Source organism: Cricetulus griseus, assembly GCF_003668045.3.
Source record: "Cricetulus griseus strain 17A/GY chromosome 1 unlocalized genomic scaffold, alternate assembly CriGri-PICRH-1.0 chr1_0, whole genome shotgun sequence".
Taxonomy (NCBI): domain Eukaryota; kingdom Metazoa; phylum Chordata; class Mammalia; order Rodentia; family Cricetidae; genus Cricetulus; species Cricetulus griseus.
The window spans coordinates 26337242-26365182 of NW_023276806.1; the positions used below are offsets into that span (position 1 = coordinate 26337242).

Sequence of the window (27941 nt, forward strand, 5' to 3'; positions counted from 1 at the left end):
ATCATGGTTCTTAAAATAGTCTCAAAGATAGTATTTTCTAAAGGTGAATATTACTCAGTTTTTAAAAATGAAGAGAATTATACAATCATCCATACAACCTCAAGTGCAGTTTCTAGACTAGTCTATAAAACCACATATAAACTTCCTGTATTTTAATAAGAAACCTTGTATTTTCAGATTTTGAAATGAGGTATACAATGATAATGAATTGTGCTTTCTAATTTCTGTGTATTAAAATTTATTGTCCTCTTTTACTTATATAGTCTGCAATTACAATCCTCAATGAAACTGATGTAAGAATTTCACCTGATAATATCATAATTTTTATGGCCATTTATAAATAAGCCATATTTTGTTTTTTTAAAACAGTGCATGGAGTACATGAGAGATGAACTTTCCAAATCTCCACATTAAATATCCTCCTTGGTTTCCTCTCTGCCCAGCTTCTTAGCATTGACTCTCTTAGCTGGGGAAAGCAGAGGTGAAGGACACAAAGGACAGATTCAAAGTGAATGTTTGTGTCTGCTTGCTATTCAGAAAGGACACTCAACCTTTTGAGTGCCAATTTATCCTAAAGATGATGGCAGCATCAGCGGGCAGAGACGCTGCCAGTGGTCATATATGCTTCCAACTCCAGCATGCCAGCAGCAAGAGGAACAAAGCCTGCTTGAGCTACAAACCAAGTTTCAGACTTGCCAGCCTACACATTCAAAACCCAAACCAAACAAACAAAACAGATACAAGGTATGGGATCCCAGCACTCAAGAAGCAATGGATAAAGTTATTTCCACTAACAAGGTGGCAATAAAGGCTTGACCTCCTTACTAAAGCCAAAGAATAAGCACAAATCTTTAAAACTAAATGGGAAGAGGGGGATCAAAAGAGGAGAAAGAGAAAAATGATTTTTAAAATGTTGTGGTGTTGGGAATTGAACAAGGGCCTCACACATGCTAGGCAAGCACTCTACGACTAAGTTATCTCCTCAGCCCATGGAAAGTGACCTTGATTTAGGGTAATATCTGTGAACCATTTTTAAAAATAGCAAGCAAGCTTAATTAGTAGCCTTTCTAGTTAAAACAGAACATTTTCAATATTGGAAAAAAAAAAACTTAGTCATGTGATACAAGACATTCTTGCCAGACTCAACACTTCATACATTTCTCCAAATATCCCACCATTAAAACAAAATATCATGGATGTTCATTAAACTGGCTTTTCTAAATCAGGACTGTCAAAGTGACTTGACACTCCCCAGCACACCTAGTGCATGGGAGAAAGGACACTTTCTTACATCACTTTTGACAGTTACAGTTTTTATGTCTTTCATCCTCTCTTTCTCTATATCAAGGACTTGTTGAATGTCTGTGTGATGGGATCATACATCCTAGTTTGCACTGGTTTGGCACACAGCATCTGGAGTAGTTACTGCCATATTTAGCTTTCAAAAATACCCTAATTTAGTCATCTACTAACCTAAAGCAACATAGTACTGCTATAAATGACAGGAACACCACTGTGAAAATAGTATTTCCCTTTCCCTTAAAGGACTTGGAAAAATATATATCTAAACAGAAAACTAGGGAAATGTTATATCCCAGACTTAGATGGCATGTATCTTTTCCATTCTGACTTTTAACATCCTTATCTTTAAGGTGTGAGTACACCTCAATCTTATAAAACAATTAAAAAATGCTTAATGTGTCAATTTCATTGGCTAACATATGCCCATACTATAAGCTATAAAGGACTCCTCCAAAATAGCTTGATTTCATTTTATTTGTTAGAGACAAAGAGAAAACTCCATATTCTTAAACTAAAATGCCTGCATCTAAACTGAACTGAGAGCAGATATTAGTCATTAAGATAGTCATAGAAAAGGACTAGAATTCTTTGTGAATTTGTAGGAAAAAAAAATCCTCATTTTTCTTCCTAGGTTTTGGTGATCAACCATCACATATGCTACTGGGTCAAAACTATTATTTTGACGATTGGTTATTTTTGATAAAAATGTGCTCCTATGTGAAGACAAGACTGATTTGCTATTTTCATAGAAATGTATCCTACACGAAGACAGGAAAAGTCATTTGCTTACCTTGTATTACATGTGAGTTGTCTTTCAAGAAGAAGTTATACAGGTACTTGGGAATAAAAGCAGACATGCATGCATAAGCTAAGGCTAAGAAAGAATAAAGCAAATACAAAGTCAGTTAATAGGGTCATGGCCAGCTGTTATTCACCCAGCACAAATTTTTTGAGTCTATTATTAAACAACAAATATGGTAATACGTGCTAGAAAAACAAAATTATAGGGAGAAAAGCTTCTGCTATTTAAAACATTGAGACAATAAAAGATAAGCATTCCAGTAACTTCAATTTCAAACTGCTGTAGCAATCATTATACCACAAAGGAAAATTTTAATTGCTTAAAGTTCATTTATTTTAATTTCTAAGCACTCATTCAGTAACGAACCTCAGAATCCTTAATTAATACTAATGCAAGTAAGATTCCTGGAGTTAGGAATACTAGTCATAACCTGTACTTTCCAATACAGATCTTTTATCATTCTTGGATCAGCGTCTAATGATTGGATATACCTAAGAAAACACAGTGAAAGCTGAAGTCCACACTAATGACTGAGTACATCAGAACTGTGTACTGTTAAATCACTCAGAGAGAAAAACATAAGTTTTTGCAGATTATGCCATCTCAATTCAGAATTTTCTGTTGCTTATGATATGACAACATATGAAAAATGGAGATTCTGAGGTGAGATGCATATATATTAAAGTAATATAGAATAGCATATTCCATGTGTGATGTAATTCAGAATTCTAAATTTGATTCTACTGAATCCACTGAATACTATTCTAAAAATCTACTACAAAAGGTCCTAAAACAGAGGGACAGAAAATAAAAACCTGCCATTAACAAAAAGACGATCAAACAAAGTTTGGCAGTACTAGCATGAATGAGAAGAAAGCTGGCAGCACTAGCATACGGGTACCAGTCTATGAGAAGAAAGCTGGCAGCACTAACATACGGGCACCAGTCTATAAGAAAGCTGGCAGCACTAACATATGGGTACCAGTCTATGAGAACGAAGCTGGCAGCACTAGCATACGGGCACCAGTCTATGAGAAGAATGCAGATGGTATTGGCCTAGTTCAGAAAGGGAACTAAGAGGTCTTCATTAAACAAGCACAACTGATAGAACATGTGCAGGACACATAATGAGAGAGAGACCTTGCCAATATTGATTAGTTTATAAGTTATTTGGAAAGTATTTTCAGTAGTAGTTTCTAGAAAAGTCAGAATCTTCTCCCAACATCCATAAAAATGGTTACCAAAGCAGGCAAATTAATTTAGAAGAATTAGCACAATTTCCACCAGACTTTTAGACATGGCCTGATGTCAAGGCATACTTGACTTCAATACTAAATTATTTTCACTTTCCAAGAGAAATTAACATTATTTCACAATATTTTATGATACATACAAGTAGAAGAATTTTAAGACAAGAACTTCTATTTTTGAGTCTATTTAAGAATAATATATATAACGATCTCTGACTGATTAAAAAAAAAAGCTTACCTTCATTGTTGAAATTCAGATATAGAAATGGAGCGCAAAGTGAGTCAAGACCTGATGTAGAGGAGTTGAAGCAAAAGAGTAAAATGAATACATTCCAGTAGAACTGTAGATACTCTCTCTATTCTTTAATTCCTCCCAAACATAGTAAACATTGTAAGTACATCTACATAGATGTGTGTTCCGCCAGTAGTTACTATACAGAATAAAAAAATAGTATCTGACATATCAGTGTTCAAAACAAGTCAGTTATTATTAATCATCTATATGACTATGAGGCAAAGAGCAACAGTGACACATAAATATGTTAGAGGGCTTTACATCACAATTCTAACATAAACCAAACATGAATTGCATAATTATTTGGCCTCTTCCAGTATGTTTTCTTATTTAAGGGATGGACCTTTGCCATATAAACTCCTTTTCCTCAGAATTATGAAAAAAATCTCTATAATTAGTGAAAAATATACAAACATGTATTTATTTTATTGGTACTAATGCTATTCATCTGTTATCATGCTGGAAGAACACACAAAATATAACTGTAATGGATTCAGAGGATATAGAACATCTGTGAAATGTGTTGGGCAAAAAAAACCCCACACTTTTAAGAATGGCAAGAAAGCAATATGAAACTCAAAATCAAAAACCACTGCTCATAACAAAACACTGAAAGGGTTGGATTGAACAGGTTTCTCATTTATTAATTAATGATCATAAAGATAATAATAGAAAATGCTAAAAATCCAGGATTAGAGACATTAAAGATACTAGGGAGAAAAAGGAAACAAGTAAAATGAGCAATTTTAAGGTGATATTCCATTCCTAATAATTATGTATTAGGAATACTTAAATAGTAACATTCTCAAATAGCCTAACTTATACCTTTCATGGTATAAGTCATTTCACTACTTTGATAAGATTAAAATTGTTTCCACAAGATTAGACTGTTTTTCTAATGTCACTGCAAGATGCTTATCTTTAAATATCATGTAAAATGTTATCTTCAAAGCATTTAGACAAGTTTGTTTGATCATTTATGTAACAATAACATCTTCAAAATACACTGGAATTTTAGGGTTTTTTTTCCCCCCTCCAAATGAAAGACAAAACACTTGAAGAAAAGTCCCAATAACTAAAAAGTTACCTTGCCAGTACACAAGATCAGGATGAGAAACTACCCAAGCTTTCAGTACACGCCGGAACTTTGCATGACCTTCTGGGGATGATAACAGTTCATCATACTGATGACAGCGAGGAATATCCACTTCAATCTGTAACCAGCAAACATTAAGGCACTGTAACGGATGATCCCTACAGACTTCTAATCCTTGCTTCTTCAACACATGAGAAGAAATATGTTATAGAATATTTCACCTTTATAATCTCTTGATAAAAGTTTTTGAGTTTTTCAATTAGTCTTTGGAAACATCACACATTAGTTTCTGACCGAAAGTAGCTCCTTTACTAGCCCCACAGACATCAGGCAGTGGCAGAATATTGATGATGAAAGGAGGGGGATTTTCTCACTCCTTTTAGCATTTAAAGAACTGGCAGAATTGCTTTAGGAAAACCTTACTTGTCTATCTGTGGGGATTGGCGTGTCTTTGTCAATTGCATCATACTTGGCATGAATAGCTCCCTGCAAAAAATAAAATACGACATTAATTTATTATATTCTTAATAAAATGGCACTAAACATTAATATATTGGGATCTTAAGTATTTCAACTTCATAGTTTTTCTAATTTTGGAATATGTGCATAAAATTTACTGCTACAGTATCGCTTATCTAAAAAAAATCAAAATCCATTAGTTTTCAGCAAGATGTCAATACTCAAAGCTTTTAAATTTCAAATTCTTGTATTAGAGATGCTTAGCAGGAGAAACCTGTTTCATACGCATACTTATTTTTAAAGACCTACCCAACTATGGTAAACTCATTGTCTACATTTTTGACCATGTGTATGACTGCTGTCTATGGTAAGTGACATTTGCCATTTTGGTGAAGTAGACCTTTACCTGGTGTGTTGGTGCACACCTTTAACACTCAAGTGGTAGAAGCAGATAGATGTCATGGCAACAGACTGAAACCTTACCTCCAAAAGAAATAAGAACAACCACCAGAGGAGCCCCTTTGAATTATATATACCAAAAGGTAAATGACAAAAATCACTTAGCTAGAGAGCACACCAAAATGCTGTTTTCTATGCATTACTTACTAACTTACAAATCAAAATTTTCATAAAGAAGATAATATTTTAGAGCAAGATTTATCTTAACAGAGATTTTCTGTTAATGTTGGCAAGACAAATAAAATAATTTTTTCAAATAAAAGAATGATAGTACCTCGAATGTTTGGGGTAGGGTGGAAACCCTGTGGCTATAGAAACATTAGGCTTGTAAACATTTCTTAGTTACACAAAGAATATTTAAATATAGCAAATTTTGTTCATGTTCTATAGGATTATATATGAAAAAGTTCTTATTTTTATGACTTACTATAGTGGTAGGGAAAGCCAAGAATTTTTAAAATTATTTTCTGGATCAATTTCCTTGTGATATCTATTAATAATAGGCTTGGAAAGTATGACATAAGTCTTTCTGGACTACATTATCAATTATTAAATGAGGTAAGGAACAATAGGCAGTCTTGTGAAGTAACCAGGCAAATTCAAAATAATTTAGACTCTCATTAAGAAAATCAAGAATAAAGGAAAAAACTCTGCCAATAGAGGACTGTAAAGATTAAAAGTAGTTGAGGCTACACTATAGTGCAGGCTCATACCTAGGAGCAGTAGGCCAATATAAAAAGGACTCCAAGTTTTTGGCAATTGTTTTATCATTATTATTACTTTTTTGTGTTACTGACTTACATTGTGATCCTTTGATAGTCTGTTTTGAGGTGTATTTTTTTTTTTTTATTGAGACAGAAAGCATACTCTCAAGAATGAACAGAAAGTTGGGTGGGTAGGGAGGTGGGGAGGATCTGGGAGAAGATGGAGTAGGAGAAAGCACATGATAAAAAAATACATTATATGAAATAAACTTAAATAAAAATTAAAACTGTTTGAGGGAACTAAAGTGGTGACATGTATGTATGAGAGACTACAGGAAGACAGAGTGAAAAAGAAATTTCTAGGAAACGAAAGACTGTGGCAAGGATCCTTCACCATCATTGCATGTCATCAGACTTTCCTGGTAACACTGCCTGTTTCATGAGCAGCCCTGTGACACGTCCCTCCACCTCATGACCACAGATCAGGTGTAGAAGACAAAGTAGCTATTTTGCTGGCAGCTTGGTCTAAGTGGAACAGGTATGTTAAAAGTCACTAAATTACATTCATGATTTTGACAAGACACAATTGGAATAAAAGACTTATCAATTTAGAATAACTTACACATTGAAGTTATAGTCAAAAGGGGGCATACTTCATAAGCAGGATGGCACACTTATAACTAACAAATATTCATTAAATAACCTGATTAGAATAATAATGATATTTGCCATAGTCACTAATAAATAAAGCATTAAAGCATATCAATAATTATATTTTATACTCTATTTGCTTCACATATTTATTTACTTAAAATTGTCAAATATTCTGATATTAATATTTCAATATATAATTTCCTACTATTAGTATAAAATTAGATGGATAGTATAGTTTTTCTTTCTGAGACTGGATTCCTCCATGTATTCCATGCTGGTCTTGAACTCATAATCTGCTGCCATGGCTTCCCAAGCATTTGGAAGGTGAATATGAATCCCTATAGCAGCAGTACTATACATTTTATATTCTTATACATTACTTACCAATTTATAATCTTTTGCTTTCTTACCTCCACTCCCAGAAGAGCAGCCCAGGTTAAACCCCTCATAAGTGGAGGGATGTCAACTCTTGCTTCTTTCCAGATTTGATTTTTTTTATATGGATAAGCCTATGATAAGATAAAGATAGTCAAAAAGGGCCTGGATGGCAGCTGATCTGGGAAGTCCAAGCCTTCAGGGTCAGCGGTTCACCCTCTCTTTTGGTGAGGGGTGGGGCCATCTCTCCTGAGTGCAGGGACCAGTTCTCCTGTGAGAGTCAGGGCTAGCTCTCTTGCTGTAGCATCCAGTGAGAGGCAAGGCCAGCTTTTCCAGGGCCAGCAAAGGGTGAGGCTGGCTCAGCATGGCCTTCTGATTTCATCTTGCATGGTTCCTAAGGCCCTCTAAGGTGACAAAGGCCTTGAATTAGCCCACCCTAACATCCACCCCATCTGGGCCCTGCTGGAGTTCATTAAGGGACTGGTCCTGTGGAACAATACCCTCATGATCTGCAAGACTTGGGGCAGCCACAGGATATCCCAGAGGATATCTGGTGAGGATCCAGTGATGATGGTGTGCCAGAAACCAGAGGCCTTGAGCCAGACCAGTGCCTCACTGCAATGAACATTTTCTGTAAAACTGATAGGACAAAAAGGTATGCATACTAATGAAGCCTCCATTACCACCGGGATGAATGATGAGGTGATGGAGAGGCAGGAAAGAAGGAGCAAAGTTTTGTTGTTGCTTTCTGTTTCATTTTTAATTTTTTGTTCGCTTGCTTGCTTACTTTGTTTTGTTTTCTTTTGTGGGGAGGGGTGCTGCAGGGTTGAGGGGAGGATATGGGGGGACCAGGAGGTGAGCAGAATTAGGGTGCCTGATGTGAAACTCCCAACAAACCAATAAAGAAAGTAAATAAAAAAGTAAAATCATATCATGCATATTTATCAATCATAATACAATAAAACTAGAAATCAGTCAGCAGAAAAAGTTTGAAAATAACACAGACACACAGGAACTCAACAGCATGAAATTACCTCAAAAACTTAAAAGATAGACCTGTCTGACCATTACTAGCTACTTTCCTTGTCACTGAAAGAATGCCTCACAGAGACAACCCAAGAGAAGTGAGGTTTGTCTGGCCCATGGGTTGGGATGACGTTGTCCATCACAGCAAGAAAGGCATGTGGTGGTTTCAGTGCACAGAGGCTACTTGTTACTTGGCGCCAACAGGAAGCAAGAGGTGAGAACCAGAATACAGGTTTGTCCTATAGCTTATAGGACTTCCAAGGTCCTATAAACTTCCAAGGCTACTGCTAGTGCCCTTCAGGGAGGCTGCCTCTCTTACAGGTTCCACAACATCCTAAAACAGAGTGACCAAGTGTTCACAGACAGAAGCCTGTGAGGACACTTTACATTCAACTTGTAACACTTACTATGATCCACAAATTACAATTCTGAGTATGAATTCAAATGAAATGGAATCACAATGTCCAGGAGACAGCTGAACTGACATGTTTATTGAACTACCATGATTCGTAATATGCAACAAATAGAATTAACTTATGTCCATCAATGATAAGTAGATAGCGGAAACGCGGTACCTGTTGTAAATGGAGTATTATTCAGCTCTAAAACATGAAGTGCTATAATTTATAAGAGCATGAATAAAACAGGAAGATACTATGTTAAATCAAAGAAGTCAAGCACAGAAGACAAATACATATGATTTCACTCATACGTGAATTAGAAAAGAGAAACAATTAGAAAAGTTTCTTACAAATTCAAAGTAGAGAAGTTCAATGTAGCTACTTGAAGCTGGAGAAGATAGTGTTGAAGGAAGGACAGAAAAAGTTGCTCAGTGTGTACAGTTAGGTCAATGAAGTAAATACCAGTGTTCTATTGCACAGAAGAGTGACTATCTATACAGAATAATAGTACAATGTATCTTACAATAAAGTTACAAAATGATAACTATTTTGCCACAAATAAATGTTAATGTTTTAAGAAACAGGCAAGTATATTTTGACTTGAGAATTGTACTTTTCACAATGGAACCTCATAAATACATACAGCTATATATGTCATTTATACATCTGACATATATGCCTAAAAGGGAGTCAGAGAAATGCTTAGTAGCTAAAGGCACTTGCTGCACTGGCCTGATGACCTGAGTTTGATGCCTGGGATTCATATAAAGGCAAAAGGAGAGAACGGAATTCACAAAATTGGTTTCTACATGCATACTCTGATACAGGTGCTCACACATATATCATACACACATAATAAATAACATGTATCATATACATACAATAATGAATAAAAATAATAATTAAAAGGAAAATAGCATCAAGGCAAGAAACATAAAATGTTTCAAATTACCAAGTGTCATCATCTTCTAGTCTGGACACTTTATAATATATATTGGTGACAAGAGTTGAAGTGTCCTTTAATACATTAATAAGATTAATAACCACTAGGCCTTGTTTTATAAACAGATGAATTGATCCCTAACCATCTCCAGAAGTGGAGTAATGAGATTAAAAGAGGAGCTAATTCTCCCTGTTATAATCATTTCTATCTGTTTTGTGCTCTGGGCAGATTGTAAGTGACTGAAAATGAGGGTTCTAGTGTTATATGATTAAAGAAGCAATGGATGCAAGAGCTGTGTAAAATTGTTGTGGTGCAGAAGGTGTGCACTAAGCAGAAGCTACCGTGACTTCTTGTATATCTAGCACATTGGTCCTTCTATAAATCTGTAATTTGAAGTGACTGCTAGAAGATAATTGTTAGGGCGCACAGGATATGTACATGTCTTAGGTACTCGATAAACACCTTAAAATTGCTTTGGAAAGTGTTTCCAATCTGCACTAAAAAGAGAAGCTCAGTCTTTACAAGCCCATGCTAGTCTTGTTAATGATGTGGAAGAATATCCCATTGTAATTGTCTATTGTCATTTCTTGTAAAGGTAAGTCAAGTATATTTGTTGCCTAATTGCATTTATTTTTTATACTTTATTCCTCTCTATCAATACTGGTACTTTTGCCTATAGACTTTTGTGCCTCATTTAAAAATTATGTTAATTCTTTATCTAAGATGATCTTTCACATATTGTCATCTTTGAAATGCCTATCAATTCTAGAAACTAAAGTTAATTAGAAGACAAATCATAAGAATTCTTTTCTCATAGTTTAAAGATGTACAACTTAACAGCATTAAAAGAAAACTCACATAGACTATCATTAACTTTTGAAATGCTACAATTCCTACCTTCAGTAGCCTGTCGAAGAGAACAATTCTGTTTAGTTGATATTCCGTATCCCTCTCTCTGATGATTAAAGGCAGGGTAGCAGCTGCAGATAATTCATTATTGCTGTTTGAATGAGGTAAATTCGACTGGCTATAAAGAACAAAAAATAAAAATACTGACCAAGACAATATTCTAATAAATTAAAGCACTACTTCCTAAATGTTCTATTTAAAATCTACAAACTTATTATTACTCTAATAGAAATTGGAAAAAGAATCAAATAAAGCAACATATACTCACTCATCTTCAAGTAATGGATAAAATGCTTCTCCTCCAACATCTTTTAATCTCTGTGAATTTAAAAATGAAATATTTATAAACCATTATATTTGGTGGCAATAGTAGTATCTACTTAAAAAGAATAGCAATGTAAAAATTATGGATTCACAAAAGTCCAAAGAAGTAAAAAATAGAATCTAAATATTAGTTTCTTTCATGAACATGCAAACACACCACACTTCTGACAAGGGTTAAGCGCAAACAACAGCTTCCCTTTTCCCCTCTACAGGTGGCATTCCTACCATTTCCTCACATACAACACCAAATTACTAACATTAACATAAAATGTAAATATGTAAAATATTTTAAAATGATTATTAAAAAGAGGCACTTAATGTATTTACTTATTAAAGATTATTTAAAAAGAGGTTGCTTTCCCATATATTCAGTAAAGATATTTGCATGAATTATAGGCAGTGCAGTCATGATATCTGAAATATACTTTTTAAAGTTCTTAAATGAGAACTCATCAGAAATACTGAGGAAACACATGAGGTTCTAATGTACAGATCCAGTACGAGAATAGCTGAACCTCACAGTTGTACTATAATCAGGGGACTGTGTAATATTATGCATTTTAAAACATCAGAATCTGATCAACTAGAATTACTGTGAATTATCAAATGGAGGAATAGGAAGACTTAGCTGATGCTGATGGAGAGATCAACACTGTTGTGATCAATCAGACAGTGTGTGTGATGGCTGAAGCCACACAGACACATTCTCTCACAGTTCTAATCACTACAGATGTTCTCTTGTGTATCAGGAAATCAGGCACGAACCAAAAGTGTCTTGTGTTATTGTTAAGGTTTTAATGTTTTAGAATCTATAAAGTGTATTTGGTAAATTTTTATCCTTACATTTCTTAGCTGGCATAAGGACAATGTCACAGTGGTATCATCTAAGAGTGAGCTTCTATCTCGATCTTGCCCAAAACTTTCACCATCTTCAAAGAGAAAACTAAGATTTAAAAGAAGGAAGAAAGAGTTGTTATAATGATCACAGAAAATCTATTTTATTTCTTCTACAAATAAAATTTTCCTATCAAATCCCATTACTAAGAAGAAATAAAATTCAGACTAGACAGTTAATTTTGAAAACAAAGCCCAACATGGTTGGTATCCAAGCCTGGATCCCAGTGCTTGGAAAGTAGAAGCAGGGGCATCAGGAGTTTGGAGACAGACAGGTATATAGTGTGTTTAGTTCTAGCATGAGATCTTGTCTTAAAAAGACAAAGTTTTCAAAAACTGTAACTGCTAGTTGAAGTTTCTCCAAACAAAGGTGGAGTAAGTAAGTATGTATGTATGTATATCTGTTGATTAGTTATAAATCTGGTATATGCTGTGCTGGTTAGTTTTAACTGTCATTTTGATACAGTCTAGAGTTATCTAAAAGCCCCCGTTGAAAAACTGCCTAGATAGGATTGGCATGTGGTATGTCTGTGGGAGACTTTGTTAACTGATGCAGAATTGCCTAGCTCAGTGTGGGAGGTATCACTAGGCAGGTAGCCATGAACTGTGCAAGAAAGCTAGCTGAATATAAGCTAGACTTCAAGCCAGCTGGAAAATGGCATCTTTCATGCTTCCCTCTGTACGTCTTGGCTGTCGAGTGAGTTTTCTGGTCAGAGGTGATGCTGCACCTTCAACTTTCTTCCCTGAGTTCCTGCCTTGACTTCCTCAGTGAAGCACTGTGACTGCAAGCTAGAGTAACCTTGGCTCCTCTAAGCTGCTCTTGCTCAGGGTATTTGTCATAGGAACAGATGAAACTAGAATACATACACAGCACTGCAGGATACAAGTGTGATTTGCAGTCTGTCTTCAGGCATGTGCAGCAGTAAATGACTGTCTTAACAGTATTTAAATGTGTGCCTGAGAAAATTTGTGCAGGTGAACTAAAAGGGGAGGAAGAAAAGCACACTGGTTGACAGGCTCTCAGAGCAATAACAACAAATGCTTGGAACTTGATTTAGAATTTCAAAAGCCTACTTTTCAGAATCTATTATTCAAATCATTTTTAATTTTCTATAATTTATTTCTGATTTTATATTTAACTCAATGGGTGAGTGGCACAATAGAAATTAATGTCTAAGAAAAACTGCTTGTAAAGGGCAGAAAGCTAATAATGAAGTTTAGTAACAGAATACTTGCCTCACCCCAAGTGCAAGGACCTGGCTTTGAAAACCAGTACAAAAATAAAAAGGAAAATAAGAAAAATTTAAAACAGGGAAAGCAGAAAACTAATGGTTTATCTAAATAAACAATCCAAAAGTTTAGTAAAAAGTGATTACCAGATAATTTCTACTGTTACTTCTTATGGTGGTTTGAGTGAGAAATTTCCCTCATAGGCTCCTATATTTGAACCCCTGGACCTCAGTGGAGCTGCCTAGGAAGGTTAGGGCACCTTTAGGAGGTGCAGCTGCACTGGAAGAAGTGCATCACTGGGGGCTCTAAGGTCTTATAGCCTTATGCTACTTCCTGGTTTGTTTTTTTTTCCCCCTTCTCTCTTTGTCCCTGTGTGCAAATGAGACTGTGGCCTCTTTGTTTCCTGCTATCATTCCTTCCAGCCATTAGAGACTCTCCCTCTGGAACTGTAAGTCCAAATAAACCCATTTTCTACAGATTGGTTTTTGATCATGGCATTTTATCACAGCAATAGAAAAGTAACCGATACACACCTATGGTTAAATCTATCCTAGAGTATGAGACTGGAATCAGAAAGGTCAAGAAATACACACTGATGTTTCTACATGAACAGTGATGTTATCCGTATTTGGAAATTAACTGATAATATACACTTTTTATTAATATTACATGATTTTCAAATAGATAACAAAGCAAATTATTTCTTTTTTCTTTTCTTATTATTTTAATTAGAAAGAAGATTATTTTATATGTTAATCCCAGGTCCCTCTCCTTCCCCTCCTCCCCTGCCCCCTACACCAACTAATACCCTACCTATCTCATACCCTATCTGCTCCCCAGGGAGGGTGAGGCCTTTTGTAGGAGGTCTTCAAAGTCTGTCATATCCTTTGGGATAGGGCCTAGGCCAAACCCCTTGTGTTTGCTCAGGGAGTAACCCTCCATGTGGGATGGGCTCCCAGTGAGAAAATTATTTCTTAAAAACAATATTTATAAGAAACAATAAATATTGATGGAATCTCTGCAATTACAAATTCTAGCTCATCCAACAAGGTGTAGAGTTCTAACTGCTTAATTAGGACATCTACTCAAATTAATTAAAAATGTAAAATAAAAGAAAAATTAAAATTCAACAAAAAATTTAAATTGTTATTATCAGAAATTTTCTTTACTTACTTCGGAAGTGTGCAGATAGGTGGTTTGGATCGAATAATTTCCTTGTTTGTAAGCTCCTTCTCCAGGTCACCTCCAGCCAAACACCACAGGTAGTAAACCTCCTCAATAGATCTCTCTGCCAGGTGATCACTGTCTGTATCTTCTAATGGGAAAATGTTTAAAATTACCATTACAGTTTCCACCTGTAGTAATTGCCTATAGCGATAAGGGCTGGCATTCTAATAAGCAAAGGTTATGACTTCTGTACGTTAGGGCTTTGCAAGTTGCTACTCCACCTAACAATATAACAAAGAGACTGAAAATCAGGAGTTTTTGAAGAATCTTGAGAAATCAGTGGCATGCAGGCAAACTCCTGCCCACAAGACTGGAGAAGCAGACAGGGGAATGCAAGGAGCCACAGAACAGAACAAAGTCTCAGGAACCAGAACTGGAATGGTAAAAGCTGAACTACAATTGAAAAGTCCTGCAGGCTCAGTGTGGACAAGTCAGAGTTTCACATTCCAGGGGGTGCAGTCATAAGGGGACACTGGCATTTCTATGAGTTTTATCACTAGAAGCCTGACCAGTTCCTCACAGGAAATATTAGAGAAAACTGGCCTGTGCTTCTGGCAATGGGAGAGAAAACAGAACAATTTGAAATAGGTCAGAGGACTCCTTTTTTCCTTACATGGCTAGTCCTCAGAAGTCAGTCAGTGCCTAAGTGACCTGGGAGGAGGGAATACCTCCTATGACATGGTGTGGCAAGAAGGAAGGAAAGCATCCTGTGGTCCTAACAAGCAGGTTGCATATTTTAATGAGCTGCACCTCTGGACAGTGCTGGGCTGTACACAGTCTTCCTGCCCACAGTGAAGCAGGAAGACTAGGAAAAACTGGAGTTGAGCGTTGCTTTAGCTCTCAGCAGTGGTCATCACTAGCAGCTTTTGATTCTTCTTTGTAACAGGTGGAATTCCTCCTAAAAGTGGCTTATGCATAAGGACAGTCAAGGGGCCATAGCTTGACAAAATTCTAGATGTACTTCTGACACTCAGAATAGAAGGAGAAATGCTATTGTAGTACTTTTTTTTTTTTTGTCAATAAAGCATTTTCCCTCTAAGAGAACTCACATTCGAAACAGACATCCACTTTGATCCTATTAGTCAAGTTTAGTTACAAGCCTGATTCTTATACAAACAGAAGCTAGAAAAGGAAAAATTTGGAAAGTTGACTTCCCATGTTAGAGGTGCAGTACAGAAATTTTTATATTCTCCAGCAAGAAAGGAATATGGGCAGGAAAACCCATATATCAACAAAGTGTTCCTTTTCATGTTTCAAGGCAGAATATGATGGTATGGACTTCCTACTGATAATATAATTTTAAGATCATTTGAAAATAAATTATATGAAGTATTAGTAATTTACAGTCTAAAATTTGACTTATATTTTGAATATTCCAGAGTCTGTTGTGGAATATTAGTTTAAGATGTGTTACTTTTGTTTATGCTGTGGAATATTAGTTTAATGATGCAAAGATGTGTTGGATTCTTTCATGTTACATTTGTTTAACTCTGTGAAGCTGTGTTACTGTGCCTGTCTAAAACACCTGAATGGCAGGAGAGAGAAATAGGTGAGGCTTCCAGGCAGAGAAAATAAAAGGAGAAAAAGAAGAGGGAGAAAAAGGATGTGAGGAGGACACCAGAGGCCAGTCACCCAGCAACACAGCCAGACATGAAGCAAGAAGGAAAGAAGGGTATATAGAATAAAGAAAGGTAAAAGCCGAGAGGCAAATGGTAGATGGGATAATTTAAGAAAAGCTGGCTAGAAATAAGCTAGGCTAAGGCTGGGAAGTCATAAGTAAGAATAAGTCTCCATGTATTTATTTGGGAGCTGGGTGTCGAGCCCCCAAAGAACAAAGAGAAAAAAAAAACCATCCCCCCCCAAAGTACAAGAATCACCATTTAATTCAATTCCCTGCTATTATCCACAAAACCCCATTAATGTAATACCTATTACTAATGAATTCAAAAGTAAACAGGTTAAGGGGCTTCTTTTGGAAACAAGGCTCATATTATCATATGTTTTATTCATCTTTACCTTTACATAAGTCATCAATATCCTCAGGCAAAGTTAAGTCAGCACATCGCAGAGAAGATGAAAACAGACTGGCAGGTTTGATAAAGGGGGTGTATAAAGGTGACACTTCACTGAACACCTGGTCCTTCATTAATTCATCTGGAGTTGGCCTTGAGAAAAACAATTTAAAATACTCAGCATGGATAAAAGTCACACAAGTTTCTACAAAATAAAATACACCTACAAAATAAAACAGACCTTCAATGGGGGAGTTAAAAGTCTTAGAGAATTCCTTAGCACAGAGACTAGCAAAGGAGTTCCCATCAGCAGTCTAGCTCTTGCAATTAAATAATTCACATGTGCTATGCTGTTTGTGCCTTATGTTCTAACAAAAAAATCATTTAATAAACACCCCAAATTCTGCTTGTAATGCTATCCTTTGCCCCTACCATGACTTGATAAAGTGCCTTTACTAATGACAAATTAGAATATATTCTTTTCTAGCATTATACTCAGGAGGCTTAGGAATACCTAGGTAATTAAAAGTGACACCATGAAATGAAAACAAAATGTCAAGGAAATCCTTCTCAATTTTTATCAGTAACTACAAACCTAACATTCTTCCAAGATCAGTGTATAACACCTAATGGCAACAAACTTTTGTTACTGCTCAAATATCATTAGAGCTAAGAGTACTGACATTCCTGGTTAGTTGATTTTCTTTTAAGGCAGGGAGATCAACTGGAAACTTTTTTTGGTATATACCAGCTTTCTGAACATTATTTGACTTCTTTTATAGCAAAAAATTAACTATGAATCACATTTACAATACTAGTATCAACTGTGTACTGTTACATATGCATCTTTCATCCCCTAGTCCATCGGTCTCCTACCAAACACAACACATGCACCTATCATCCCTTAGCCTATCAGTTTCATTCCAAATACTAAATCAACTCTACAGTAAAAGGATTCAGGATAAGCCTAAAGTCTTAAGGAATCACCTCTTAGAAGGATGGAAGGTGAGGCACTTCTTCAAAATATTTATCACATTTTCAGGAAGTTCCTGGTAAATAAAGATAAAAAATAAATGGTCAATTCTAGAAATATATTTTACCAAAATATTTAAATCTCCTAAGCTTTAATTTTAAAAAAAATCTTTATTTTTACTTTATTTAAATATATAGTAATTTGTTACTCTTTGGAAAAAAAAGCCAGCATCTGCAGAGAAATAAGTACAGCTTGAATAGCTTGTCACTGTATCCTGATGTGAAAATACACTTTCATAAACAGATTGCTCTGGTTTGACTTTGCCCCTTCCTAAATTTGGGTCTTGAAACTTAATGCCAGGTAGATGACATTAGGATATGGGCTGCTGGAGTGAACATGCTACTATTATCCTGCCTAATAGACACAGTTTCATATTGCCCTCTAAATTCTCATTTCTTATTAGTGTAAATCTCGGACTGCATCAGAAAACTTTCTTTGTGCAGCAAGTGGTGGTTTAGGCAGACATTCAAAATTATTAAAGTGCACAGAGTAAGCCATATGTCATAAATCCTCTGCAAGGTTCAATGTCCACTGTGGAAAGACTTACAGAGGTTGACAGCTAATAGTTCCTAGTGAAGGGAGAGTCGGTTATTTGTAAGGGTTTGGCTCCTGGTAGATAGCCCATGCTCTTGTGGACAACCTCACATCCAGGAGTATATGGGTCACACAACTGGACTTGATGGGCTATGAAAGAGGGGGCATTAATTTGAAGGGATAGAGAGATTGGGGTTGATCTGAGAAGAGTTTTGGAAAGGAATCGGGGTGAATATGATCAAAACCTTGTAAGAAATTCTGAAGAACATATAAAAATAAACAATAAAGGAGGTGGGCCTGTGAAAGATGGTTAAGTCACAAGGGCCCTCATCTTGGGAATGGAATTTTGATCAGAAACACTTCACACATCCACCACACCCTCTGCCAGCTTGCTTCTCTGCTCTGTGATGACAGTATCCTAGCCTCATCACAAAACCCAGCCTGTGGACACCTTTACCTTGACATTTCCAACCTCAAAAACTGTGAGATGGTAAGTTTTATTCTTTAAAAGTGATCCAGTCTCAGACAGTCTGTTAGAACAGTACAGACAGATGCACAACGAACCTTAATAATGTCCAGACAGCCGTGTTCCTCAGACAGAACTGTTATAGTGTCATCCACACAGCCTAAGAAAAAGGAAAGCCAGATGAGTATGCGCTGCTGTTTAATCTATCCTAACAACCAGGAAAAAAAAAAAAAACAAAACTACAATAAAGCATTTCCTAATCTCATAATGTAGTTTTGGTGCTTAAGTTACTAAAACTTTTTTTTTTAATTAACTTTCCTTACATGTTTTGATAAAACCATAGAGGCTTACCTACTCAATTTAGTTAAGCACAGGTACTAAATATAGTAACTTAAAGATATAGAAGAATTTTCAAAGGCACTGTTGTTTATTGTAGAATATTTGTACACTGTGTGAAGATGTGTTTTTGTGTAATAAAAAGCTGAATGGTCAATATCTAGGCAGAAAAGAATAGGTGGGAGTTCCAGGTAGATCAAGAGAAACTGGGAGATTTCACCAGCAGACACAGAGCAAGTCAGATGTACCATACTAAGAGGAGGTAACTGAGCCACGTAGCAGAACTTAGGTTAATAGAATCAGGTTAACTTGAGTGATAGCTATCTGGTGACAAGCCTAAGGCCAAGCTTTCATAATTAATAAGTCTCTGGGTCATTATTTGCAGGCTGGCGGTCAAAAGACAGTCTGATAAAAGAGCTTGTTTTTTCATGATGACATGAATAATTTATTTGAAGATTTGAAGAATGAGAAGAATGCACCCACACTTTTGTATCTCTGGAGATACAAATTTATCTATTTTTAGATAATAATAAATAAATATTATTTATATCTGGAGATATAAATTTAACTTAAAAAATGCTCCAAATTCCTTGACAGCTGTAGTATCTATTCTTTGTAAAGAATCTGTAGTAGAATATTATTTTAAGGTGTGTGACTTTTGTTTATGTTGTGTTTTTTTAACTCTGTGAAGCTGTGATTCTTTGCCTGTAGAAAACACCTAATGGTTCTAATAAAGAGCTGAACAGCCAATAGCAAGGCAGGAGCCAGGACAGGCAGGGCTAGCAGGCAGAGAGGATAAATAAGAGAAGAAACGAAGAAGAGAGGAGCAAGGAGAGAGTAAGGAGAGGAGGAGGTCAGAGGCCAACCACCCAACCAGCCATGGAGTAAAAAGGAAAGTAAAATATACAAAAGAAAGAAAGATAAAAGCCCAGAGGTAGATGAGTTAATTTATGATAAGAAAAGCTGGCTAGAAACAAGAGAAGTCTGGGTGTTTATAACTAATAATAAGATTCTGTGTGTGATTTATTTGGGAGCTGGGTGGTTGGCCCCACAAACCAAAAGAGTAAAAGAGCAAAACCATTTCAAACAAAAGAATCCATGAATGAGATAAAGTTTTATGCAATTTAGTTAAAATTCATTACTTTTAAGTACTTAACTCTTTCCACAAGTTTTATTATTTATAAACTTTATTGCTGGAATGTTGATGGGTCATTGCTTTATATGAAATAGTCTATCAGTTTTTCTCTTACTACCACACATTTATTTTGCTCTAAATTGGATTACTCATTTGTTACTATAAATTTCAAACACAATATACATAAGCCAATTATAAAGAAAAATGTACATTCTTCCTAAACAACTAGTCACATAAAATGGTAGCTCAAAATTTATATATTGTGTTGGAAGTACAGTTTTAAATCCTATTAGTTTGATTATAGAAGATAGTTTACTTGGCTAAATCATGAAACTAAGATGTCGTCCATGAATAAAGAAAACTGCTACACGTTTTAAAAGTCACTTTTCATGATGCCTTGTGCTGCTTACCTCATCATCAACCTGAAGACAGACATTTCACTGTTCTAGGAGAGTACTTCAAAGCAGATAACAGCTGTTTCTACAGATTATGTTTATAGTTGAATGAATCAAATGCACAAAACTTACCCAAAGTAAGTAAAAATTTTAGTCTTTCAGAAATATCCAAGCTCTGAAACAATTTTCTTCCCTAAGTAATGGGAAAATAAATTCTTATTAATATTTAGAATTTTCTCTCCCCAGGCATCTTTTTGTGCCCTAACCAAAGATGATTTTATTTTCCTTACATTTATCACCAGAGTTTTATTGATTTAGATTCAGCTTGACCACAAAGAGCTACTGTTAACATTTTTAAAAGAGTTGTATAATATTTATTATGTAAGCCATCTACATCTAATTATCATTAGATACAAATGGTATCTCAAAGCACTGATCACTTTTGAGAACCACACATTATCAAATGTATTGTTTTAGTAAAAAAACAGAGATGGTCCTGGAAGTTTACCCCCCAGAATCCTTATTTATATATCATGTTTAAGTAATCTATTGTTTGCATTGTTAACCAACCACAGCAGTTCCTCTTCCTTTCAAGCAACTTCAGATTGGCATTCTGTGTGTTCCAATAGCACCTGAGTTTTTATGTTGTTTTTGCTGCTTTGGGGACTGGGGACTGAGCCCAGACCTCAAGTATGCTAGATAGTACAGTTGCTAGACCAGCATGAACACTATGTTCCATCCCTAGCACTTTCATACTCCTATTTTAAGACAGTCTTTCAGTCTGGCCTCAAACGTGGTTCTTCCTAGCTCAGCCTCCAGAACAGCCCATATTACAGGCTGTTTGAAGATACACATTACAGCAGACAACAGCAGCCAGATCCAGTGAGTGACCCAACTGCCAGCTGAACCGCACCCTTTCCTGGATTCTGTGCTCCCCTCACAGCCCTTCCCCAGACTCAAGCCTTCTCAGCTACTTCCCATCTTCCTGCTGGGCACTGTCATCAACCCTAGGGGACTTCCACCACCAAGGAGCATACCACACCAGCCACAACCAGTGAGTGGTTCTCCTGTCCTGTGCCAGCCCTGTCCTATCTCAGCATCAGCACCACTGCAGGCCCTGACCTCAACCCCAAAAGGAATCCCACTGCTCTGGTGCAGCCCTCACCAGAGGGCTGTGAGTGACAAGCCTGGCAGCTAGACTGCAGCCACACCCTGGATTCCGAGCCCCTGAGACCTACAGTGCTGCCCAGACCTTCCCACCTCACTATCCTCCCACAGCCTGCACTTCCCTGAGCTCCCACAGAATCCCCAGGCCCAGACAGTCCACACAAGTTAGAACAGACACCACAGACCCAGACAGTCCACACAAGTTAGAACAGACACCACAGACCCAGACAGTCCACACAAGTTAGAACAGACACCACAGACCCAGGTACAGTCCACACAAGTTAGAACAGACACCACAGACCCAGGTACAGTCCACATGAGATGGAAATGCACCCCAGAAGCTCTACTAGAGGCCAGGCTGGCCCTAAGTACCCTACAAAAGACTCGGGCTTTACTGGAGGTCAGACCAGATCAAGGGACCCAAGGCCCCCTAAATCCCAGAGGAGACCTAGACCTGAAGACTCACCAGTCACTAGAACCCTTGGCTATTTAAGCAAGAGGAACAGAGAAGAAACAGAAACCAAGGAACAAAACACCACCCAACAAAGAGAAACAGAAATCACCACCCAGACCTATAATCATCCCAAATCCAGATGCCTAAATGCCAGGGTAAGAACACAATGAGTAACAGAAAGGGTGTGCTCACAACCATCTGTAATAAAATGTGAGCCACCATGTGGTTTCTGGGAATTGGACTCAGGACCTCTGGAAGAGCAGCCTGTGCTCTTAACCACTGAGACATCTCTCCTGAATGAAGGTTGGGATTTTAATTGTGAGTATTGGCATATAACTAGCTCTAGCACCTGGAAGAGAAGGAAAAGTGTTTGGAATTCAAGATCAGCTTCAGTCATGAAAAATGTTTGAAGCCAACCTGGGTTACAGTGAAACCCTTTCTAAAAAACAAAACAAAATGAAACACAAACTAACAATAACATCATTAACATTACATCACACAGCTATGAAGTGTAACACCAGACTTAACCCAGATTTGCAGATTTTCTTATTTCTATCTCATTAGATCTCAAATATACAAAATAAAAAAAAGTCAAACTAATTCTCAGCAATAAGGATAAACCAGTTACCTCAGATGGCAGAAACAAAACGGATGGGTGTTTTACGAGTATGTCAGTGCTATGACAAAGTATCTGTGACATCAATACAGAAGTCGAAAAGATTTAAGTTTTGCTCACTATTCCTGAGATTTCAGTTCATGCTTGAACTGTTCCAAGGCTTTGGGCCTAAGGTAAGACAAAATATCATGGCAGCAGGACCATGCAATAGAGGAGGATGCTGTCACCTTATGGCAGTCAGGAAGCAATACAGGGGGGAGGGGTGGAGGGTACCAGGGGCAAGATTCCTTCAAAGGCCTGCAACCAGTTACTTATTTTATACAATTAGTAAAAGTCTAAACATATTGAGAAATACCAAGATAAAAATGTAAAAAAGAATCTGGGAAGGAGAACTGGAGAGATCAACAGTTTAAAGCACTGATGCTCTTGCAGAGGACCCTGGTTTGGTTCCTAGCACCCATGGAAGCTTACAACCATCTGTAACTCCAGGTTAGGAGGATTCAATGCACCCTTCTGGTCTCTGTGGGCACCAGGCACACATAGTACATCACATACATATACTTATACATGCTATCTATCTATCTATCTATCTATCTATCTATCTATCTATCTATCTGATCAAATAGAAAGCAAGTCAAATTGAGAAATAAGCCTTTTCCATTTATATCTAATCATTTTGCACAGAAAAAAGTATTTCATTATATAAACTTTCTCTCTAAAAGGCAAATTTCAATAAACACACAAAATCTTTTATTAGTTTAATACTTCTTTATACATACCACACAAAGCTCAAATAAAATTATTCCAAGAGACCATACATCTGATTTGGGGCCAGAAGGCAATGGTTTTTCACTTGGCACATGATCAGTAGTTTTGAAAATTCCTTGTGCAATTACCTCAGGTGCCAGATATGACGGATAGCTGTAACACATGTGAAAATAACAAATTATGATGAGAGACAATGGTGACAGAAACAGTAGCACATTCTTACAGTTAGCACATAAGATGTAAAAATCCCACACAATTAAATCCACAGTAATTACTAGAAAGAATCTTGAACTAATTACAGAAAGACAGGTCTTTATGTCTAGGAATTGAAACTGAACATACAGGAGTCCTAAATAATTTTTAAAACATATCTCTCCGGGACATCAGTTTAGTTTCTTGCTCTTCACTGTAATTATATCATGTTGTATTACAGTCTCTAGGATTCCAAGAGCTTTTCCTTCATCCTGCCACTGATCATCTTCTAATGATGAACTGTTTCATCATTTGACCCTTGAATATGTATTATTTTCAGCAGTGTCTTACTTTGATGTTGCTGTGATAAAACACTAGTGAAAATGCCATTTTACCATTAAACACCACCAATGAGGAAAGTCAGAGAAGAAAGAAGTTCAAGCACGAACTGAAGTAGAGTTCAGGGAGTGAAGCGGCCTACTGACTTGCTCAGCTTGCTTTTCTTTAGCAAGACTGTTAGTATTCAGGTATCTGTACTGGCCTGTCCTTGAGGTTCACAGGATATGTGCTCAGCTGCAGTCACTAAGAGCACAACCTGTGCATATTCACTCTGTTCCCTTTTAAATCTATCGCCATGCACAAAACTTAAGTCCAAATGGAAAAAGACCTCAGCATAAACCCAGCCACACTGAACCTCTTAGAAGAGAAAGTGCGAAGTACCCTGGAACAAATCGGTACAGGAGACTGCTTCTTGAACATAACACCAGTAGCACAGACACTGAGATTGACAATTAATAAAAGGCACTTCCTGAAACTGAGAAGCTTCTGTAAGGCAAAGGACACAGTCAACAAAACAAAACGGCAGCCCACAGACTGGGAAAAGATATTCACCAACCCCACATCAGACAGAGGGCTGATCTCCAAAATATACAAAGAACTCAAGAAGTTAGCCACCAAAACACCAAATAATCAAATTAAAAAGTGGGGTACAGCTGGGCATTGGTGGCGCACGCCTTTAATACCAGCACTCGGGAGGCAGAGGCAGGCAGATCTCTGTGAGTTCGAGGCCAGCCTGGTCTCCAAAGCGAGTGCCAAGATAGGCTCCAAAGCTACATAGAGAAACTCTGTCTCGAAAAACCAAAAAAATAAACAAAACAAAAACCAGTGGGGTACAGAAGTAAATAGAGAATTCTCAATAGAGGAATCTAAAATGGCTGAAAGACACATAAGAAACTGTTCAACATCCTTAGCCATCAGGGAAATGCAAATCAAAACAACTCTGAGATACCATCTTACTCCTGTCAGAATGGCTAAAATCAAAAACACCAATGACAGTTTATGCTGGAGAGGTTGTGGAGAAAAGGGAACACTCCTCCACTGAAGGTGGGAGTGCCAACTTGTACAGCCACGTTGGAAATCAGTATGGCAGTTCCTCAGGAAAATGGGAATCAGTCTACTACAAGATCCAGCAATTCCACTCTTAGGCATATACCCAAAGATGCACGTTCATACATCAAGGACATCTGTTCAACCATGTTCATTATTTGCAAGAGCCAGAACCTGGAAGCAACCTATATGCACCTCATCTGAAGAATGGATGGAAAAAATGTGGTACTCTTACACAATGGAGTACCACATGCAGGCAAATAGATGGAGTTAGAAGAAACCATCCTGAATGAGGTAACCCAGTCACAAAAAGACAAACATGGTATGTACTCACTCATATATGGGTTTTAGACATAGAGTAAAGAATTACCAGCCTATAATCTACACCTTCAGAGAAGCTAGGAAACAAGGAGGAACCTAAGGGAGAGATACATGGTCCCCAGGAGAAGAGGAAAGATCTCCTCAGCAAATTGGGAGCATGGGGGGAGGGGAGAGGGAGTTAGGAGAAAGAGAAGGGGAGAAGAGGAGGGGAGGGGAGGACATGAGTGAGCAGGAAGATTGAGTCATGGGGAAGAACAGAGGAGAGCAAGACAAGAGATACCATAATAGAGGGAGCCATTATAGGTTTAAAGAGAAATCTGGCACTAGGGAAATGTCCAGAGATCTATAAGGTTGACCCCAACTAACAATCTAAGCAGTGGTTGAGAGGCTACCTTAAGTGCCCTTCACTGATAGTGAGATTGATGACTACCTTATATGCCATCCTAGAGCCTTCATCCAGTAGCTGATGGAAGCAGAAGCAGACACCCACTGCTAAACACTGAGCTGAACTCCTGGAATCCAGTTGCAGAGAGGGAGGAGTGATGAGCAAAAGGGTCCAGACCAGGCTGGTGAAACCCACAGAAACAGCTGACGTGAACAAGGGGGAGCTCATGGACCCCAGACTATAGCTGGGAAACCAGTATAGGACTGATCAAGACTTCATGAATGTGGGTGTCTGTGAGGAGGCTTCTTCAATCTATGGAGCCTCTGGTATTAGATCATTATTTATCCCTAGCAAAAGAATGGACTTTGGGAGCCCATTCCACATAGAGGAATACTCTCTCAGCCTAGACACACACGGGGGAGGGCCTAGGCCCTGCTCAGAATGATGTAGGCCCTGCTCAGAATGATATGACAGACTTTGAAGATCCCCCATGGAAGATCTCATCCTCCCTGGGGAGCAGAAAGGTGATGGGATAAGGGGTTGGTAGGGTGCAGGGGAGGAGGGGAGGGAGAGGGAACTGGGATTGACATGTAAAACAAGCTTGTTTCTAATTTAAAAAAAAAAAAGAGAGAGAGAAAAAAGGGCCCTACCCATCTTCCATCCTGCTTTCTCTTTTCTTCTCTTCCTCTCTGTCTGCTTCCTTTCTTTTTTCTCTCTCCCCCCTGTTGCTCCTATCCCCAGAGGCTGGTATCTCCCCTTCCCTTTTCCCTTTTCTGATCCCTTTCTCAAAAAACAAAACAAAACAAAACAAAAAAAACCCTCTGCTTGAACCCTGCTGCATGACATCTTTGTTTCATGTTGCTTTTCTTAAATTACAACAAAGACCACCTGCTCAGGAGTGGTACTACCCATGTGAGCTGGGCCTTCCGACACCAGTTGTTAAGACCTACAGGCTTGCCTATAGGCAATCTGATAGAGGAATCTTCAGTTAAGGTTCTCTTTTTTCTCAAATGTCTCTAGCTTGTGTCAAGTTGATAAAAATCTAACCAGTACAAATGACCCCTCATCAAATTGACACATAAAATATCATTATTAAACTATAACCTTTCCTTTCTTATATATCCCCAGGATCTCATGTTAATAATGCAATATAAAACTGTAATTTGAAAAGTTCCATAGTCTTTAAAACATTGAAACACTTGTGTGTAGGTATTCTCAGGGAAGTGCACTTAGTATTGGATAACGAACTGGTGCTCTCTTCTCTGGGCAAGACTCTTTCTCTTGAGTCCAATGTTTCTTAGTTGTTTGTAGTTCTGTGTCTAGGGATCAGACCTCTTGAGTTTGTCTCCCTCCCTCATTCCTTTCTACAGAAGAAGAAAACTAGTCAGATTTGACTGAAATTAAAGTGCAGGCTTTGTTGGGGTTAAAGTTCAGGGGCAAAGCAATCACAGAGCATGAAGAAAGGAAGAAAAGGGAAGGGAAAATGATGTAATCATATAATTTCAAAAACATAAAAAATTAAAAAATTCAAGCTCTTTAAAAGTTCACCCTCTTAAAAATCCAACATCATTTTAAAAGTTCAAAGTCAACTCTGGGTTTCTATAAAAACAATAATTAAGTTATATTCTTCTTATTCCAGGGGGAAGTACCATATCCAAGCAAAACCAAAATTCAGCATTATAAATATCTCTGTATCCAATAATACTATGAATGAAGAATTGAATTATGAGGCACAGCATGTAGGCATTTTCTATATTAATATCGTGTGTGTTTGTGTGTTTGTGTGTGTGTTTCTCAAATTTAGTCAAGATCACCATATAATCTGGATTTTTCAATTCATTTACATTATTTTATATAATAACTGTAGGCAAAACATGTGCAAATATATGTGACATCCTCTCCTCATACTAGTTTATTAAATTGTTAAATAATTATTCTTCAGAATGACATTCTTTTAAAATTACTCATTTATTCCTCTTTATACATAAACTTGTAGATGATATTTTACTCTCCAATGATAATACTGCTTTTCTAAGTGAATGTGTGGAGTCTCTGAAAGTAGCTGAAGTCTAATGAAAGAGCCCCAGATGTAATGGTCTAGTATCTGTGTTCCACTCTTTGAACCATGCTTTTTGTTTGGAAGCACCAAAGATGGACTTGTTCATGCTCTGTGATTGCTTTGCCCCTGAACTTTAACCCCAACAAAGCCTGCACTTTAATTTCAGTCAAATCTGACTAGTTTTCTTCTGTAGAAAGGAATGATAATACCCACCACACAAAACTGTTGTAAATATTAATAGATAAATATGCTGTATAAAAACACATGATACAAAGCCAATGCTGTAGTTTCATGGTTGTCATCTCCATGCTATATCTAAAAGGTAAATTATT

At 37.1% G+C, this 27941-nt stretch overlaps 1 protein-coding gene across 5 annotated transcripts in view; it reads right to left on the reverse strand.

Moving 5' to 3' along the window:
* Tbck (TBC1 domain containing kinase) overlaps nucleotides 1-27941 on the reverse strand; it is a 143150-nt gene that overhangs the window by 88162 nt on the left and 27047 nt on the right. For 3 of the 5 annotated variants that reach the window (XM_027395732.2, XM_027395731.2, XM_027395730.2), the window contains exons 6-19: nucleotides 23278-23419; nucleotides 20394-20454; nucleotides 18494-18555; nucleotides 17350-17411; nucleotides 16367-16515; nucleotides 14297-14438; nucleotides 11843-11942; nucleotides 10944-10993; nucleotides 10664-10793; nucleotides 7432-7530; nucleotides 5169-5231; nucleotides 4737-4863; nucleotides 3593-3643; nucleotides 2093-2176 (exon numbers count right to left, since the gene is read on the reverse strand). In XM_027395732.2, the coding sequence (XP_027251533.1) occupies nucleotides 2093-2176; nucleotides 3593-3643; nucleotides 4737-4863; nucleotides 5169-5231; nucleotides 7432-7530; nucleotides 10664-10793; nucleotides 10944-10993; nucleotides 11843-11942; nucleotides 14297-14438; nucleotides 16367-16515; nucleotides 17350-17411; nucleotides 18494-18555; nucleotides 20394-20454; nucleotides 23278-23419 (1322 nt within the window). The remainder of the gene's footprint in view (nucleotides 1-2092; nucleotides 2177-3592; nucleotides 3644-4736; nucleotides 4864-5168; nucleotides 5232-7431; nucleotides 7531-10663; nucleotides 10794-10943; nucleotides 10994-11842; nucleotides 11943-14296; nucleotides 14439-16366; nucleotides 16516-17349; nucleotides 17412-18493; nucleotides 18556-20393; nucleotides 20455-23277; nucleotides 23420-27941) is intronic. The other 2 variants (XM_035452000.1, XM_035451999.1) reach the window with 1 other exon arrangement.